The sequence below is a fragment of the Mesoplodon bidens genome, assembly GCF_964165515.1.
Source record: "Mesoplodon bidens genome assembly, chromosome: 17".
Taxonomy (NCBI): Eukaryota; Metazoa; Chordata; class Mammalia; order Artiodactyla; family Ziphiidae; genus Mesoplodon; species Mesoplodon bidens.
In genome coordinates, this window is record NC_138174.1 from 75,099,479 (window position 1) to 75,119,031 (window position 19,553).

Genomic DNA, 19,553 nt, shown 5'->3' on the forward strand with positions numbered 1-19,553 from the left:
ACCTGCCTGCAAAATTGCACCTTTACTCACCAGCACAAGTGCCTTTTCTGTGTTTTCAAGTTCCATGAGATTTATCAAAAACCTACCTCCTACCTTAAAGATTGTGGGGAAGGAGTGAGATTGCAGGAACATAAATAATTGAAAATGAAATAGCAACAGGAGGTTAGCTGCTTTTTGAGCTTAGACAAGAAAAAATACATTTTTCTCAAAAAGACACTTTGCTTTATGTTCACTACCTTCAAACTAACGACCCTGAGGTTTAAAGAGACATATTCTATGTTATCAGCAAATTTTAGAAATACCTGTTAGTGCACAATGCCTAAATAGTCCTTGGAGGGTTTTGTTACCACAGCTAAGGATGTTATTAACTTGAACTTGAAAATGAACGTGGGTGTGTGACAGGGTCCTGGAAGTGCGTGCATCCTGAACAAAATTAGGGCACATAAAAGTCAGGAAATGCCACAATCTAGGTCATGGCTCTTCTTTTTTTTTTAAGTCTGTGCTAACAGTAAATATGAAAAATGCAGAAGAATTATCCTGACAATAATGATTATAATTACTAATATAAAAAGCATGCAAGATATTCTTTAGGTTTAACCTTGAGAGAAACTGCCAATTAGCAATTAAGAAAAAAAAATGTTTTCTTAAAAAAAATGTGTTAAATGCAAGTATCTATTGAAATTGGGTTTTACGGGTACCCCCCTGCCAGGGGGCATTCCCTGGGCCCTCATACCTAGCACAAGCAGTACACAGTAGGTGCTCACTAAATACTTTCATGAGGAATAAGGAAACACAAAATGTTAAAGATTCCAAAGAAATAATATAAACCTACCAAGAGGGTGCAGGTTTAGGAATTCCATTTTCAAACTTGACTCCAAAAATAGGCATCTCTGCTCTGGGTTAGTGACCGGAGCTTTTGGGAATCCTACTTTCTACGTTCTCACTGTAGACTGATAATGCCACGTGATGGGGAAAGAACTTTGACATAGGAACCGAAAGATTCCCATAGTGGCTCCAGCACCAATCGCTTGGGCTCTCTGGAAATCTGTTCTGCCCAGTGTAAGACGGGACCCCTCCACCTGCCCCTCTTCCCTATCGGATCTTTTAAGAGTCAGGTTGGATGGCGTTTTCAGAGCTACTCTGCACTGCACGAAACACGGAACAAATGCCTACAAACTAAACCCTCCTGTCATCTACGTAGACACATCTCTTTTGCATTTATCGTTGTTTCTATGTCTATCAGGTCAACTGCATTTCCTAAAACGCCACAGAATATTTTAAAAGGGAATGAAAATGCCATGTTGTCTCTTTTTTGTTCCTGTCAGTCATGACCTGTGAATTATCTCATTCTTGTTTTTGTGGCTAAATTTAACATAGGGAAATAAGAATTTCTTGAGTATTTAAAAAATACGACAGCTTTAAGAAATTCCTCCTTTATCTTATGCACAAGGCTTTTTATTTTTTTCCTTAATGGGTACGTTGGATATTAATTCTGTTCAAGCCCAGGACATTGCATTTACTCTCCCGTGTCAGCCTGAGTCTGTTTGAGGCCAGCGCATCACCAGCCGAGACAAAAGAGCTCCGGGACCCTTCTCTTCTTTTTACCCCGTAAAGAACTGAGAATACACATGTGTGTTGATGACCCCAAATGACTTCCTTTCCCTCCAACCAAGTTCCTTGACTGTATCACATGGCTAATAACATTTCCCCCAACATGCTGCAATAATGTCAAGACTTCATTAATCAAGCTCAGAACCTGAAAGATCCAAATAGTTCCAAGGAGGTTAAGACATGACAAATCAATTCTGTCCACACAATACAATACAACATGGGCCAACCTTGAGGTTTCACAAAACACACTGTTAGCTTAAGCTCATTAATTAGAAGGAGCCATGGTGGGATCAATCCTAATTAATAACCAAATTTGAACCTATTTTCAGTAAACACCGTTAATTCTTTTAAAACATTAAGGAAAGAAAAGAAATCAAGCAAGATGTCGAAGGGGATTTTTTTGGTCAAGATTGATTTTAAAACTGAATCGATAAGAAAAGCATATAACTGCACAGTCAGTGCAAAATAAGGGTGCATAATTAACACAATAAATAGCTCCTTCTTAAATACTTAAAAATAAGCTTCCCTTCACCTCAATGTTGTTTGGCAACCTGTTTTCAAAAGATAATGTGGACATATATTTTTACCGAGGGGTATGGCCAAATTATTAAAAAATTTAAATTAGTAGCATCTTATTTAATGCCATTTTACTATATCTATTTTCAGAGGTATTAAATGTTTGACTAATAAGATAGTTTCTTGCTTTTTTTATTTTAAATTACATAATGCCGATAGATTAAAACATTACGCTCTTTGGCCAGGAGCTAAGTTGCAGAAACAGGCATATCACACTATAGTTTGTAAATTAGGCGGTATTAGTGTTCTCACAAAAAACAGATGACAGATTGTAGTGTTTCAGAATGTGTGACGTTTTCCCATGTATTCTGTATTTAAATTTAAAAAATCAATTTGAAGACAGAAGACCCAATGGGTAAGTGTGTTAGAGAGACCAGACAGACTGGGGGCGGAGAAGGGGGGATGCTTGAAGGTCAGGCCACACCCATGGGTGATGCCCCCTCTCACTCCCCACTCTGGGGGTCTGCGGCATCCAACAGAACAACAGTGCCAATTTCTCTTTGGCCAAAGGAGGCCGATCAGTCAAGTATCCTGAAGCGGCCTTCCCTGTCTCCTGCCCCCCATATAAAATTGCCAATTTTGTAAAATTCCTGAGCTCTCATGGGAATTCTAAGCCAATGGGAGCCCACGAGGCATCCCTGAAAGAATAAATAGGTTTCCAAACCCAATGCTTCTCCACAGGGAGAATCAGCACCTTTTGTGAAGAAATCGATGAAAAGCAATCATCTAACAGTAGTTTGATACTCCATGTCAACAGACTGCCATTGATTACTTGGGTCCAGAATTTCAAAATAACAAATATGGTAGCGACCCGGAGCTGGCCCTACATCAGGGTTTATGAAGAGACACACGGAGTCCTGCTCTGTGGACGGAGCTGGAACTCACCCTACCCCTCCTCGTTCCCTAAATCTACTCCAGAAGGACAGTCATGCCTGGTGACCTCGGGCTCTGGAAGCCCCCTTCTAGGGTTACCCACCGGGTAAGAGGTCTGGGATTCCAGGAAAGCAGGATGGGGCACAACTATGGAAAGAGACACCACTGCCCGCAGAGCTGCACAACCACAGCTCAACGTGTTCGCTGCTGAGTAGAGGACAAGAGATTTGCTTCTTTTTAAAAAAAATTTATTTTATTGATGACTAGTTAGTTGATGTATTATGTTGTGTTAATTTCTACCATACAGCAAAGTGATTCGGTTATACACCTATATATACATTCTTTTCCATTATGGTTTAGGTTCCTCAAAAAACTAAAAATAGAGTTGCCCTAGGATCCTGCAATCCCACTCCTGGGCATATAACCGGAGAAAACTCTAATTAGAAAAGATACATATACCCCCGTGTTCACTGCACCACTATTTACAAGATCCAAGACACAGAAGTAATTTGCTTCTGAAATAAGATCGCCTACTCTCTTCTAGAATGTCTCCTTAATTATCTGATGGCACACAAGAAACACCTCAGGAGAGGGGCCTGTGTCGGGAGCAGAATAGTTGACAGGACGGAAAACGACACGTGCGTGTTCCAATCTGTCACGGAGGGAAGCAAGTTCCTTTTTTAAAAAACAGAATTTTAAACTCTACTCACTGAGCAGATTACTTTGTTTGAAGCATCACTGGGCGCATAGAATAGCTCTTACGTTCACAGCACGGACACCCCTGTTTCTCTCCGTGTTACACCTCAAGCCCTTCCGTGAGGGGTGGGCCTTGGAGGGAACGGTGCCCCAGAGGGTGAACAGCCTCCAGGTTGGGGAACTTTCATTTTAAATTAAAGATGGACACTTCGTGCTAAGAATATAACGTCATATAAGTAAGTCAGAAAGGACAGGAATGGTTATTCCCACTAATACTGTCATAATTACAATCTTTTTCTCCCTCCCTTTTAGCTCTCGGCATTTACCCAGTAATAAGACCCAGGGGATGACCCCTGACCAACTGTCGCTGGGCTGGGGGCGACCATCAGAGGAGTTCTTTCAGAAAGTCAGGATGATTTCAGAAAAGTTATTTCATACCAGCACTGACCTCCCGGCCCCTGGGAAATTTTCACACATGAGATACAGAGAGCTGAATAGATGAGCAAGTGGAAAACACAAAAGCGTGAGGAAAGCAGAAGCCAATCCCCACCATGAACACTTCCCTGCAGGTATCGTGTGATTTTTCAAAACGGAAAATGGGGAGAAAAACCAGCTGGCCAAGAGGACTGAAGAAACGTTAACTTCCACAACAGCAGCCTCAAAAAATGAATGAGGAAAAGGCAGAGGAGTTAAAGGCTGCTGAATCACAGTCCCCTCTTCTCTGCATACATCACTGAGAAAGTATCCGACGCTGAGGAGATGTCTGCTTGTGAAATAAGAGCCCGTTATGGCCTGACCTTCCATGCCTCAGACCAAGGGAGCGTTCCAACACCGACTGCATACCAAAGGCGTCCTGACACTGCATACCAAAGGCGTCCTAACACTGACTGCGTACCAAAGGCGTCCTGACACTGCATACCAAAGGCGTCCTGACACTGTGTACCAAAGGCGTCCTGACACTGACTGCACACCAAAGGCGTCCTGACACTGACTGCGTACCAAAGGCATCCTGACACTGCGTACCAAAGGCGTCCTGACACTGCATACCAAAGGTGTCCTGACACTGACTGCATACCAAAGGCGTCCTGACACTGCATACCAAAGGCGTCCTGACACTGCCTGCGTACCAAAGGCATCCCGACACTGCATACCAAAGGCGTCCTGACACTGACTGCGTACCAAAGGCGTCCCGACACTGCATACCAAAGGCGTCCTGACACTGCCTGCGTACCAAAGGCGTCCCGACACTGCATACCAAAGGCGTCCTGACACTGACTGCGTACCAAAGGCGTCCCGACACTGCATACCAAAGGCGTCCTGACACTGCCTGCGTACCAAAGGCGTCCCGACACTGAATACCAAAGGCGTCCTGACACTGCCTGCGTACCAAAGGCGTCCTGACACTGCATACCAAAGGCGTCCTGACACTGACTGCGTACCAAAGGCGTCCCGACACTGCATACCAAAGGCGTCCTGACACTGCCTGCGTACCAAAGGCGTCCCGACACTGCATACCAAAGGCGTCCTGACACTGCCTGCGTACCAAAGGCGTCCTGACACTGCCTGCACACCAAAGGCGTCCTGACACTGACTGCGTACCAAAGGCGTCCTGACACTGCATACCAAAGGCGTCCTGACACTGCCTGCGTACCAAAGGCGTCCTGACACTGCATACCAAAGGCGTCCTGACACTGACTGCGTACCACAGGCGTCCTGACACTGCATACCAAAGGCGTCCTGACACTGCCTGCATACCAAAGGCATCCTGACACTGCGTACCAAAGGCGTCCTGACACTGCATACCAAAGGCATCCTGACACTGACTGTGTACCAAAGGCGTCCTGACACTGACTGTGTATCAGAGGCGTCCTGACACTGACTGCATACCAGAGGCGTCCTGACACTGACTGCGTACCAAAGGTGTTCTGACACAGACTGCATATCAAGGTTCCTTTTGGTAAAATTACATTTTACTCTAGAAAGGCCAGTAGTAGCAAAGCTCTAAAGAACCTTCTGGTATCTACAGAGAAGGCCTGAAATCAGAGCTAGTAGACATTTTGATTTGGAAGGTTTTAGAGCTCAGAGCCCATGTCCTCCCTATTGGAGGTTTTCAACTTTAAATCAAAGTTCCTAGACTTTTTTTCAGGTGGAGAAACACACCTCAATCACAAGGGCACAGATAAACACAGCTGCCCCGCACCACATCCATAGAGGGCGAATACCTGTGAGGTGTGTCCTGCATCCTGAAAAGCAGCTCAAGAAAAACCCCCATCTCCCCATAAAGGCTGGGCTCCCTGGGCTCCCCTCTGAGGCCCACACCACCTGGGTGTCCCCCCAGACCACTGCTTCCATAAAGAGCACAGCTGCTTCTCACCTTCAAGTGGCCGTGGCCTACACCCTGCCGGCTCTAATGTCACCCTCCTGACTTGGTACCCCTGGTGTCCCCGCCCGCTTCCCACAGCACCACATCCCGGAGGAGTCCCAAGCGGCAACCTTCAACACTGCCGATGCAGAAAGAGGAAAAGACCCAGGCTGGAAGGCGGGGCAGGGAGGGTTCCAATGGGATAATAGGGGAGGGTGGTGTTGGGGGTAGGGGGGTGTCTAGTAGAAAAGAGTGTGTGCACGTGTGTGCATATGCCTGTGTGTGAATATGCCTGTGTGTGCATGCCTGTGTGTGTGCATGCCTGTGTGTGCATGCCTGTGTGTGTTCATGCCTGTGTGCGTGTGCATATACCTGTGTGTGCATGCCTGTGTGTGTGCATATGCCTGTGTGTGTACATGCCTGTGTGTGAATGCCTCTGTGTGCATGCCTGTATGTGCGTGCATGCCTGTGAGTGCATGCCTGTGTGTGTGCATGCCCATGTGTGTTTGCACACGCATGCAGGGGAGAGGCTGGGGAGATACAGGGAGGAATGCAGGCCCCAGGGAACGCGTCACCAGAGGCATGCCACGGGGCACCGCATAAAGAAACAGATGCACCTGTGCAGGGGAGCGGAGAAGGCAAACCCGATCACCGTGGGAAGGAGCAGGAACACCTGGTGGGAGGAACATGAAGGGCAGAACTGGTACAAAGAAAGGAAGGAGGAGAGTGTGGCGCGGCCGCACGGTGAAGCGCGCGAACCCCACTCGGGGTCAAGTCTAAGGGCACTGGAGTGTCTTCAGAGCCCTGGGGGCGGAAGAGGTCTGCACCCTGAGACCTCAGCTTCAGCTCCTATCCTCAGGGCCCTGGACCCACAGGGGCCTGAAGGACCGAGTCCTCAGCAGAGACCAGCAATCTAACGTCCATAAAAAAGAGCATCGCTCTGCTTCAGTAACCCCCAAACGGACTTCAGAATGTTATTTTTAGCTTTTCTGGAAGTTTCCCCGGCCGAAGATTACTCCTGCCCTGGCAGTCAGGGCGTTCAATTAGCTGTCAAGTCAGCGTCTCTTGCACGAACAGTGCGTCCCACATCCAGAGCGGGTGAGGATCTCAGGAAGCCAGGACGCGCCCCGGGCCCTCCTGCGGTGTGAGGTCAGGCCGTCTGGGCGCGCCCAGGGCTCAGCCTGTGTGGTCCCGAAGTGGACGAGCCTGCGCTACCCTTTAACAAGTGCCGCTGTATTTGGATTCAGACACCAAACCTCGGGGGCTCTGACTCCTTGTCAGGAGGGCCAGGATCCAATGCTCACCACCCGCAGCAGCCGTGGTGAAAGGACTTGTGCAGCACGCCTGTGAAACGCTGTGGGCCGGGGGCAAAGGTGGGACGTCCTGATGCAGAAGAGAAGACATCATTCCGCAGCCTCCTGCATCCGGAGACAGATGGCCTGGGAACAAGATGCACCCAGGCACCCCCACCCTCGCCTCGGAAACACCCAGCAGCGAGGAAAGACCCCGCTTAAGAAAAGAGTAACTCCCGAGGGCTTCCGGAGAGACACCCATTCCGCCCTTTCATGATTTGGGGTCTCATATGAGGAAGTGAGAAGATGCATGGGGGAGGGGGACAGTTGTCCATGGTAGTTTCCCAAAGTGCCCCATTTTCCACCCCAAATCAGGGCACACATGATGAACAACAGGGAATCAAAACTGGGAGCCTAATTCACATGTCCTGCGCCTGGTACCTGAACTTCAGGTGTCTGCTCCTGGAAAGTTGTTTCCCTTTCCCTGACCCATGACCCCAGCTCAGCTCTGGACCCCCCGGGGCTCAATCTCACGGCACTGCTTTCTCTCTGCCCTTGGAGCTCACAGCAGAGTGCTCAGCTTGGGGGTTATTGGTGCTGTTACTTGTGTGATGCCTCCCTCTGCCTGGGACCGTCACATCCTCGAGGACAGGTACCAACCATCCCCTAAAAGTATCGGCTCGTGGCCACGACCAGGCAAAACCTCAGCGAGACCCTCGAGATTGGAGTAGGGGGCACACGGATACAAGCAGCTCCCTGCATCGACCCTGGATAGCCTGAACTCCTTCACCAATCTAGGGGAAACCACTGCACAACCAAGCATTTATCCAGACACTACGGACCTCAGAGTTCACACCAACCAACCTAGAGCCAGGGATTCCTCACCTGCAATCAGTGAACAAACATATGGACATCACCTGCCGCAATGAGACGCCCGCCCATAAAAAAATTCTTTGGACTAAACCTCAGGATCTAACAAGACATGTAGGAGAGCTTGTCATCTCTCATGCATGACCAAAAGCGTCTTCCAGCTCTTTGCTGATTGGTCTATAAGCTCGAGAGTCAGCCCAACCTCATATGGATGAAGGTGACCAGAGAGGGACCTTGAACCAGGAAGGATGTCCGGACAGCATTTCAGGGAGGAGTCGAGAATCGTTAGCCCCCCAGGGTGGATTTCCAAGTGAAGAGATCTAGAGCTAGTTGGATTTGGGGCCAGATAAGCACGATGCTGCTATAAAACCTCGTGGCTATGGAGGTAGGCTAAGCCACACGGGGATACGGTGTGCAGGGGAACCTTTGACTTTTCCAAGGGGCTTGCTGAAGGGAAAGTAAGACCCAGGGGCACCCGCTCCCCACAGCCCACTGGCTCCCTCGTTCCCTCCGGCTATGTCTTCCTTTGTTTAATGGCGCGTGGTGCCGAGCCACCCTGCAAGGCTGAGGGTTCTGTTAATGCCATTTCTGGGGGTGCAGCTCTCCACACCCACACCACGGAACCATCTCGCATCATTACGTGCCGTCTGGAAACACATCTTGAAGGCTCGTGATCTTCTACCCACAAACAGAGGAAAATCCAACTGTACAGCTCTCCTTCGTCAGGGCTGATGTTGAGTCTTTTTTTTTTTTTTGCGGTACGCGGGCCTCTCACTGTTGTGGCCTCTCCCGTTGCGGAGCAAAGGCTCCAGATGCGCAGGCTCAGAGGCCATGGCTCACGGGCCCAACCGCTCCGCGGCATGTGGGATCTTCCCGGACCGGGGCACAAACCCGTGTCCCCTACATCGTCAGGCGGACTCTCAACCACTGCGCCACCAGGGAAGCCCGATGTTGAGTCTTTGATCTTGAATTGACACATACAGCCTCACTTTGCTCCTTCTAAAAGAAAGCTAAATTCCTGCCAGCCAATGTTTGGTCAGGATCCTATTTACAAAAAAAATAATTTTTCCATTAAGAGTCAAGATGAGGACTGCCATGGGCCGGCATCTCCGATGACAGCGTCCACTCACACGAGGGGTTCTGTGCTTTAAAAGTCACAGGACATGGGCTTCCCTGGTGGCGCAGTGGTTGAGAGTCCGCCTGCCGATGCAGGGGACGCGGGTTCGTGCCCCGGTTCGGGAAGATCCCACATGCGGCTGGGCCCGTGAGCCACGGCCACTGAGCCTGCGCGTCCGGAGCCTGTGCTCCACAACGGGAGAGGCCACAGCAGTGAGAGGCCCGCAAACTGAAAAAAAAAAAAAAAAAAGTCACAGGACACGATATTCCACTCAAGACATTTAATTTCCTAGTACTCCTTCTAAACATGGAAATGAAATCAACTCACTCTTTTTGAAGTTGCACTGGATGAGGTGTGTTCCAAATACAGTTACAGATCCAAAAACGTAGAATCTTTGATGATTATAGTCTATCACAAGTTTAACAGGTCTCAGAAGCACATGGCAAAGGGACAGATTTTTATGTAATGGAGAGAAATAGGAAGATGAGGTGGACCCTGGGGGATGCGTGGCTCACGGTTCCCCCCAGGGTATCCGAGAGGGCATATTCCAGTGACGTCCAAAGCACAGGGAGATGTCTGTGGTGGGCCTGATGTGAAGGATAAAATAAACCCACTTAGCATGGAGCTGCTTTTAATGGCTTCCCCATGGTATACTGTTGAAACTTCACTCTTGGATTCAAGCATATTAAAAAAAAAAAAAACCTTTGTTTTCAAAGAACTACTAAAAAGACAAAAGTAGGTGGATGTGGGAACCCACACTGCTTCTCACGATGATTCTGCCAGATGATGATTCATGTCCAATATGTGGAAATAGGAGACATCTGGAAAAAATCTTGGCATTGCAAGACACCAGAAAAAGCAATGGAGACGGCAAAGAGTGTGCATTAACCCATATACCCAGTGCACGGGAAGAGGAATATATCATCAGAGCCCGCGGTGAATGCCAAGACCCCAAAACGATTAAAGTAGACACTTGGGGTATTGGAATCCATTACATGGCAGAAATAAAATGACACTTCTCAGAGGTTCCCCTTTAAAAATACCTCAAAAAGGGAGAGTTAGCTGGGGGAAGAGAGGAGTTTGGACAATTCCTGTAATTATATGGATACCAGGAAAAGCATTTAACAACAAAAAGAGGTATTTGAAACATAAGGAGAGTGAATAAAGGGAGAGTTGGTTCCCCTAATGATTCTGGAAATGGATGATTAAATCACAACGTTGACTAGAAATTGGACGATATTTCCAGACAGACCTCCCAAGTGAGTACCTCTCATTTTTCCTCCACCAAAAGCATCCAAAAGCTACAAACAAGCTTCCTAACAATGGTGCTATAATTCTAAAAACATCCTAACATCTCTCTAATATTAGGTGCTGGGAGAACTTCTGTCTCGGTGGAACCAGTCCGCCTCTGTGAACTGAGAAGTTCTCAGCCGGGCAGCTCACCCCTATGTCTTTACACCTAAAATCTGTCCCCAACTGGACCATCAAGCAAACTCCATCGCCATATTTATCCCAACTTTAAAACTCACGCTAAAATGACATGTAACATAAATGACATTTTAAATGACCCAAGTGCTTTTTAGGTACCATACCTTTCACGTGACCCTTTTAGCAACACTGGGAAATTGTAGGTCAAAGATCATTTCCCCTTTTCTTAGGAGAATGTGGTCAGAATGACTTGATGGAACCCACTCAGCTTAGATGGTGGAACGCACGCTAGAACCTAGGCTCTCATTCTACAGAAGCTCCTTTCCTAAAGTCTGTTCCTGATTTGAGAAATAAAAGGGGTCTGTGATCAGAGGAGTTTGGAAAACCACATGGGAAAAGCCACCCTTGAAGGTTCTGAAGCTTCTGTTAAAGGTTCTGAGGTGTCCCAGGGCGGGACTTTAACCACAGCTCACGTCCCCCAAACGTATCTGTCCTTGAATCGCTGCTCCATATTCCATCCCAGAGGACGCATCCAAGAACGTCCTCAAGGTGGTCTGAGAACCACGTTTGGGGAAAGAATGAACTGGCCGCCATCGCCCTGTGGGAAATGCTCAAAACAGAACACTTACAAACATAAAGAACTCCAATCAGTCTCAAAATTAATACAAGTAGTTTCAAATACACTAAACAAATCTTAATTTTATTAAATAAACCTCCTAATATGTTACATAGTAGCACGTTTTTCTGCGTTTTGACTTTGTGTATTTCACATCCTAGGAGTAAGAAAATGGAATTTCTTTTTTTTTTTTTTTTTTTTTTTTTTTTGCAGCACACGGGCCTCTCACTGTTGTGGCCTCTCCTGTGCGGAGCACAGGCTCCGGACGCACAGGCTCAGCGGCCATGGCTCACGGGCCCAGCCGCTCCGTGGCACGTGGGATCCTCCCGGACTGGGGCACAAACCCGTGTCCCCTGAATCAGCAGGCGGACTCCCAACCACTGCGCCACCAAGGAAGCCCGGAATTTCTTTTTAAATCTACTAGATTTTGAAGTCCTTGCTAATACACACGTGGTGTGGAGCCTCCCACAGAGTTAGTGCTTAATAAATTATTGTTATTATTCATTCATTATTATTAGTCCAAATCAGTTAACTTATCCAAAGTTTCAAAGAGTTTACACAAAAATATTCATTTTCATTTACTTAAGAAAAAAATGAAATACCTAGGAAGAAACAGGACACCTTCAATATTTAGAACAATGGTTAAATTTAATTTATGGGAAAGAGATTTTCAATGTTCTAATGAAAAATAATAATCTCATTCTTCAGTGATCCTTGAGGTCACGAATCAATTCTACACAGATACTAAGAATAATAAGAAATGAAAAGAGAATAACCAGTTGATATATAAAGTATAATATACAAAAGCACTCTTTCTTCTGTTTCCATGTGTAAATTAAAAGAAAAATCAATGAAATAAATATATGTATAAATTGAAGACTGTTGAATTCTCAAAAAATGGCAATAAAATATAGTCCCTGTCTCAAAAAGGAATTTTACTTGAGATTCAATGACAGCTAAGAAAGTCTCCTCCATTTACGATCTTGAAGGAAGTAAGATCCTTTATATTAAAAGTCATGTTAGCTCCGAAGGCATTTTTGGTGAGCACTGCAATATAGGCCAAAACAGCCAGAACAGTCAGATTGGTGAGCAAATGCCTCAACCCCTAATCAAGCAGGGACTGCAGTGTCTCTGGCAAAGAGCAGCTAACAGAAAGCAATGTAAACTGGCACACAATCAGGAAGACTGGAAAATTCAACCTCTCCTCCTGTATTTACACATGATTAGACATACAGAATTTTTTGCACATACTTTTTTCTTATTTAGCATGGCCTTGAGGAAAAGATACTAAGGATACATGTTTTCTGTCTCTAAAAGTAACAACCGAGAAAGGCCCCGTCGATTGATTCATCCCTCGGCTACTCCAAGTGGGGAGGAAAGAGAGGACACATCTTCCCAGGTGTAGACAAGGCTGACGATCAAGGTGACGACCCTCGTCTTTGTGTCCAGAATGAGAAACAGGGCCAGATGCGCCTCCTGGGAAATCAAGGCGTCACGCCCAACTTGTAACAAAGATGACTCCCTTGTAACCAGAGTGACGAATTTCCTAGAGGGCAGAGAATACGCCAGGATTTCCTGAAGGAAGGGGCCGGGGAGGTCCCATCCTCACCACGTAGGTACAGTGGCATCTCTTGACATAGGCCTAAGAGGCTCACTTCACTACGCCTTCCCCTCAAGGTTTTACTCTAAACTTTGTATGGAATAAACACCCCCTGAAGGTGGTGCAATGCTGGCTGTTTGGGCTGGGATCCCCCTAATCTGCCTCAGGCGGGGTGGGGCTCAGACTTGGGCAGATGACCTCTGACCCGCTCCACGTCACAGGCAAGGTGGCTCCCTGTGTTTATTTGTTTCATCTCGTGGCGCTCCTCCAGGACAGGACCTGGGAGGTCTGCCCACAGCCCCAAAGGAGTAGGTTCATTTCTTTGGGGTCCTCAGCAATCCGTTCCAGCACCACCCATTTAGAGAAAGGCTTCAGAAGGTCTGCTTTCCTTGGCAAGGTGGCCAGTGGAACAGCATACAGACCACAGATTCAGTTATAGAGCAACGGGAGTTTGGTCAAGACTCCAGAATATTCTGAAGGACGAGTTCCTCTTGCTGGGCCCTCCCAGATCAGGATCTTCTTATCTTGAAGAATGGAAACTGATTCGTGCTCTGATTAGCACGTGGACCCTGTCGCCTGCCTCTTATTCCCTATAAGACACTAGGCTGGTTCAGGGGCTCTCAATCCAGACTGCTCCCCCCGTTTCCCCAAGCCCCAGGAGATATTTGGCCTTAACCTGGAGACATTTCAGTTGTCACAGCTGGGGGAGGGAAGGAGCTACTGACATCTGGTGGGTGGAGGCCAGGGACGCTGCTAAACATCCTACAGTGCACAGGGCGCTCCCCAAGGCAAAAAACCATCCCACCCACAATGTCAATAGTGCCAAAGCTGAGAAACCCTGGGCTAGTTGGTTTCTTCAACTGTAAAATGGGTAGAACCACAGTAAGCATAAAAAGATTCAGCACTGTGTCTGGCCCAAGGGACACAGTCAGTACACATCAGCCCCTTTCTCTTTCTCACTCTGACCCTCCAAAGCCAGGATGTTTCTGTTCTGGCCGAGATCTGCTGTGTCTAAGCAGAGGTTATCATTCAGTGTCAGATGCAGACAGACAGGTATACATGGAGGTCTGACGTGGGATGTCTGTTGACTGTGTCAAATATACACAGGAGGTAAAGGGCTGGTGAAGCCACAGACCATCCACCCTAACAAGAGAGAAGCATGCACCAGCGCAGGGCATGCAGCAACATAAGCTTCTCCCCAGATTTCCAGGACTGGAAACGGAATCACTTCAGGTTGGACAGACACCTCCAACTCTTCCAAATCAGAGGGGCTACGTGTTTTAGACAAGAAGACAGAAATTCCATTTTCAAAGCTCTCTGCTTTGAATGCAGCCTGGGAGTGCACAATCTGATGAGCTGGGTATGTAGGGAGGGGCTGTGATTTACAGACAGTCTAATTAGTCAATAAAAGGAGAATGTGTTTCTTCCCCACGTTGCTGGCAAGGATCTGGGTATCAGCAGGTTAAAGCGTTCTGAGAAGCTATGAGTCACCTACGCTGTTCTCATCATTCCTTAGAAATACTACAATTCTGTTTCATTAAGATTCTCTGTGCTCCCAAGACTGTGGTTTGGGAAAGTCCCTTTCAAGAGTCACTCTGTTAGGAACCATCAACCCTTTGCCATGGTAGCATTTATCAACAGGCCACAGGGGCTATTTTCTCTGATCAGTGTAGTTAAATTCAGCATCTATCTTTTTGCAGCTGTGTGAGAGATGACCCTATTCTATATACAAGTGAGTCTGAAGAATTAGTGAACACATGACCTACTTCACCCAGGAGACTGTCCCTTTATTTATGGTCCTAGGCCACTGGGATCACTCCCTTCTCAGGACAACTGTAGCACTTGTTTTCTCTGCTGTTTCCCCTGCAATTTGATCATTTACTCTTAACTTGTTATTTATTTCATGTGTATATCTCTTACCTCGCTTACTTCAAGGAAACTTGAAGCATCCTTCTTTGGACACTACAAGGGTCACAGAATAGAATGGTAGCTCTACATAAATGTGGGCTCCTGTGGTTGAAATATGTGAAAGACTTCTTGTGAAAACTCAATTTTTGCCAAGTATAAATGGTTAATTTCCCAGCCTATGGCAGTAACTCCTCGGAATACGTTGCCTTTCCCACTACCTCAAATAATTGAGAAAATCGGGTTACTGAGCAAACTAAGAGCTTAACGTTTGGCTCTTTCTGAGGAGGCAAGCGTTCAAAACCCTAATCAGTTTAAGGAGATACCATTCCCACACTGCTGAGGCCTCTGGAAAGATACGACGTCACTGTGTACAAACCCAAATTAATTACCTAGAGAAAACATCTGAGGATCTGCGTGGCCAGCCAGGGAAGTGGGAAAACAAACAAATCAGCAAAGACTGAAATCCAGTGAAAGGCTCAATGAGTTTAACTGTTGAACTCAGAATAAGATCCCTAGCACTATACTGATAACTACGAGATTATAAAACAACCAATGATCTAATGCATTAATATCTGCTTATGATATCTGGAGAATATAAGACATTCTGTCAATTAATCATATCTCCATGGAACGCAGGACTTCGCCAAAAGGGATTTGGCAATTTATACTGGAGATATTCCGATGTCCATTGGTGGATTCTAAATAGCCAATATTTTAAAGTGATCCTCAAGGGGGCATTTCTCAGAAACAATGGTTTGTTTCCAAAGTTCTCAGGCAGTTGACACGCTGCCTCAGTTAGGTAATGTGAACTCTCCCTGAGTTATATGGCTTCTATCATCCTATTTTCAAAAGCACGTCAAAATTCATTTAACTTGTACACATTGGAGAACAGCAAAATAACTCCTATGCGAATCGAAAACAGGCATTAGTAACTCAAAAAGCAGGCCTGTGATTTGAACCACTCGATGTAAATTCTGTGATGCTCAAGCCTTTATTCATTTATTGCATTTACACCCTATTAGCATGTGCAGGACCCACTTTGAGAACAGGGGTGGCAGTTGAAGGAAGACCAATTTCTCTTGCTGACGTGCCAACCAAGAATACGTTTCTTTGTTATCTGACCTTGGGATGAGAGAAAGGGAACCAGACCTGAAGTCCCAGCTTAGTCAAGCTCTGGGTGTTTCCCATCGTTAAACTGATTATTTTAACATCACGTCTGAGACAATAAGTGGAAGTTTAAAATTTCCTCTTTCAGTGGGAGGAAGGCCCTCTTCCCGGCTCATGCTATGTGAACCACAGGACCTGAAAGATTTATGCTCAAGGCGAGAAAAGACAGAGCTCTGATTTCTGTTTAAAGGCTATAATACTAAATCATTTAGCTAGTCCCCTAAATTTTGAGAGGCCATCTGAATCCATTCAATAATTACAGCTTTGGGCTTCCCTGGTGGCGCAGTGGTTGAGAGTCCGCCTGCCGATGCAGGGGACACGGGTTCATGCCCCGGTCCAGGAAGGTCCCATATGCCGCGGAGCGGCTGGGCCCGTGAGCCATGGCCGCTGAGCCTGCGCGTCCGGAGCCTGTGCTCCGCAACAGGAGAGGCCACAGCAGTGAGAGGCCCGTGTACCACAAAAAAAAAAAAAAAATTACAGCCTTTTAAAACACAAATTCAGAATGGTTTAACCCAAAGCTTGCCAGTATTTTATTTTAAATAGTTTTTATTTAATAATAAGGTACGAAACCCAAAGTGGGCAGTGGAGCAGACAGTTGAGGGAGCAAGGTCAAGCCAGGAAGGAACACGGAGGTCCTGTGACTTTCCCACCTTGACCTTCCCGTGCCAAAGTGGAAGGCAGGCCCTACAGTGTATGTTCCTGTGTCCCCGATAAGCACAGACCTAGCCTCTGCTGACACACTGGCAACAGCAAGGGCTTCCTCAATGCTCGGATTTGAAAAGAAACACTTAAAGACCCTTTCCTTGTTGGGGTGGGTGCCAGATGCCCCCTGTGAGTGAGATGTGACCTGCCATCTCGAAAGATGCTTCGCCAGCTCTGAACTGACATGGGCCAGTTCCCTGTCAAGTCGAGAAGAAGTCAGCCAAAAATATTTGGAAAGCTACACCTGGATAAATCTACCTTGTTATATATAATGGGTAGATTTTTGGTTAAAATTCAAATGAATCAGGCTAGAAAACATAAGACCAGAATAGGAAGTCTGAAAAGCACCAGGGCCTGGGGAAGTGCCCCCAGGTCTGCAGCTGATGGAGGGGAGTGGAGATCAAGAAAGCGGGTGGAATGGACACATTCTCTTTACGAGCGAGAAACACCAACTCTGCCTGCCCCCCGATGCTTTAAGTTACAAGAAAAGCAGAGTAGTGTTGATATAGGTCTCCATTTCCTATTTGTTGAAAGTTCCACTTTTTGTAGTTTGAAGGATTTCTTTGTTAGTTCAGCGTGCTTATAATTCAAGTTAGACACACACACAGGAAAAGAATCTGTGGTATGAACAGACTTGCCTCTCCTCTCAAGGATGCAGCCTGGAACTAGCTAGAAAAACGTCCCAAGTAAGGGAAGGAACAGCTCCTGAAGATGAATTATAGTTGATAAAGTTGATGATGAAAGATATAAAAATGTTTCCACATACTTCATTTATTCAAAAACCTATCCAGGTAATACTAGTGTCACCAACTGTCAACATATTTTTTAAAAGAATAATGTTGGTACTTCAGCAAATAGCTGAAAAGAAATGAAACAGTTTTCTGTAAAGTAGAATTTGCTGAATTTCAAAAGTGTGAGTCTGTGGCCCCATATGCCCTGGGCACAACAGAAGGGAGAGAAGAACTTGCACCCTGGCCCTGCTGAATGACACCTCCAGTCCCAGAAAGCAGGCAGAGGGCCACGGGGGCCCCTCCCTCCCTTCCAGATGGCCCCAGCTGCTGTGGGTCCCACTGACTGGCCCACTGGCCATGCTGTCTCATGGCCCCGCCCAGTTTCCATGGTGACCCCCAGACAGTTACAGGATGCTGCACTGTCCCCGGGTAAAGACTCTCTCTCAAAACAACTGCCTGCCTTCAAGATCCAACCTGCCTTCAAGAGAAAATGATCTTTATCCAGATCTGTGGTTCTTCAAGTAAGAGAGAGGCAGAGAACTTGCTTAGAAAAAACTATTATAATTTTGCATTTGGGAAACAATAAATAGCTACTGTTTCTGTCAATAAATCTAGACAAATATGTTATGAACTTAAAATTGTTTGAAAATTCTAATTTGAAGAGAAGGCTCTAGAGTTCAATATAAATGTTTTCTTTTTTCAGAAAAAGGCTGAGTTTAGATCTCATGCACTAATTCCAAAGAAGGCTATTGACTCAACAGATTTTCTGCCAATATACTTGTCCCTTCTATGGTCAAAAAAGGAAAAAAACCAAATCACTGTCTTAACGTTAATTGCCACCAATAATTACAATCTTTGGGGAAGAGAAGTTAAGATTCCTCAAAAATACTGTTAAGTTTGGTTTTGCTTCATTTGTATTGCTCTGGGGAAATTATTGAAACGGTAATCAGGATTTAACATGACTTGCTGATTATTCGGTTGTTTTAATGTCATTTCTAATGACTTCCACAGTGATGGCAATTCAAGAGAAATTGCTGTCATCGGAGCTCAGGCTACTCACCTTTTGTCCCTTTACGCCATGGCAGTCGCATTTCCCGCAGCCAGAGCCAGCACACACACCCTGGAAATAAGAGAAAACACCTTTAAACAGAAGAACACCTGCAAATTGAGGTCCATAGCTGAACTGAAATGACTTTGGCATCTTCACCTATTTATGGGTTAGCCCTACCCTTTTCGTATGAGCACGACTCTCTGGAATTGTTCTAATAGGCTCTCCGTACTTGTTCAATGGTCCATCTCTTTTGCCCTAACAGACAAAACAGCAATCCGGGAGTGGAACACATCAGAGCATCACTCAGTCCAAAAAGTGAAGGCTGTCACACTTTTAGAAATGGACTCTCCATTTCCCATAAAACAACAGGAACCCACTCCTATCTTCAAGGCTACGAAAGTATCACACTTCTGATTCAGGAGTTTCAAACCTGAGACCACGGGAGATTGGAGTGGCGGGGGAGGAGTCCATGCTTCGTCCCTCACATACCCAGAGACACAGATACATAAAAAAAAAAAAAATGTGTAGAAAGGACAAAAAAGAAGAAGCCCAAGTCTTAAAGAACTGATTTTTAATTCAATTAAAGCTGGAATGTTCAATCAAAGAACATTCCACAACAAAATCCTCCTTGTAGTTCATTTCTAACATTTAAATTAATGTTAAAACACAAGATAAAGAATCCAAGTATGTAATCGGAGCTGGAAAAGAAGGAAACAGCATGTTCAAATGCCCACCAGGTGCAACAAACGATCAGCCACCATCTTATTTAACGAGGTACGTGTTACCATCCCCATTTTACAGACGTGAAAACTGAGTTACGAGGTTTTAAATAACACGCCAGGACAAGGTTGAGACAAACTCAACTTCAACTCCCATCATGGAAAATTGCCAGTGCATTAAAAGACAAACATATGATGGTGCTCAATACATTTGCAATTTCCTTAGAAGAATCC

At 46.0% G+C, this 19,553-nt stretch overlaps 1 protein-coding gene across 1 annotated transcript in view; it reads right to left on the reverse strand.

Moving 5' to 3' along the window:
* Positions 1 to 19,553, reverse strand: part of COL4A1 (collagen type IV alpha 1 chain) — a 148,383-nt gene that overhangs the window by 70,644 nt on the left and 58,186 nt on the right. Inside the window, exon 2 of the mRNA XM_081215096.1 lies at positions 18,610 to 18,669. Within this exon, the coding sequence (XP_081071222.1) occupies positions 18,610 to 18,669 (60 nt within the window). The remainder of the gene's footprint in view (positions 1 to 18,609; positions 18,670 to 19,553) is intronic.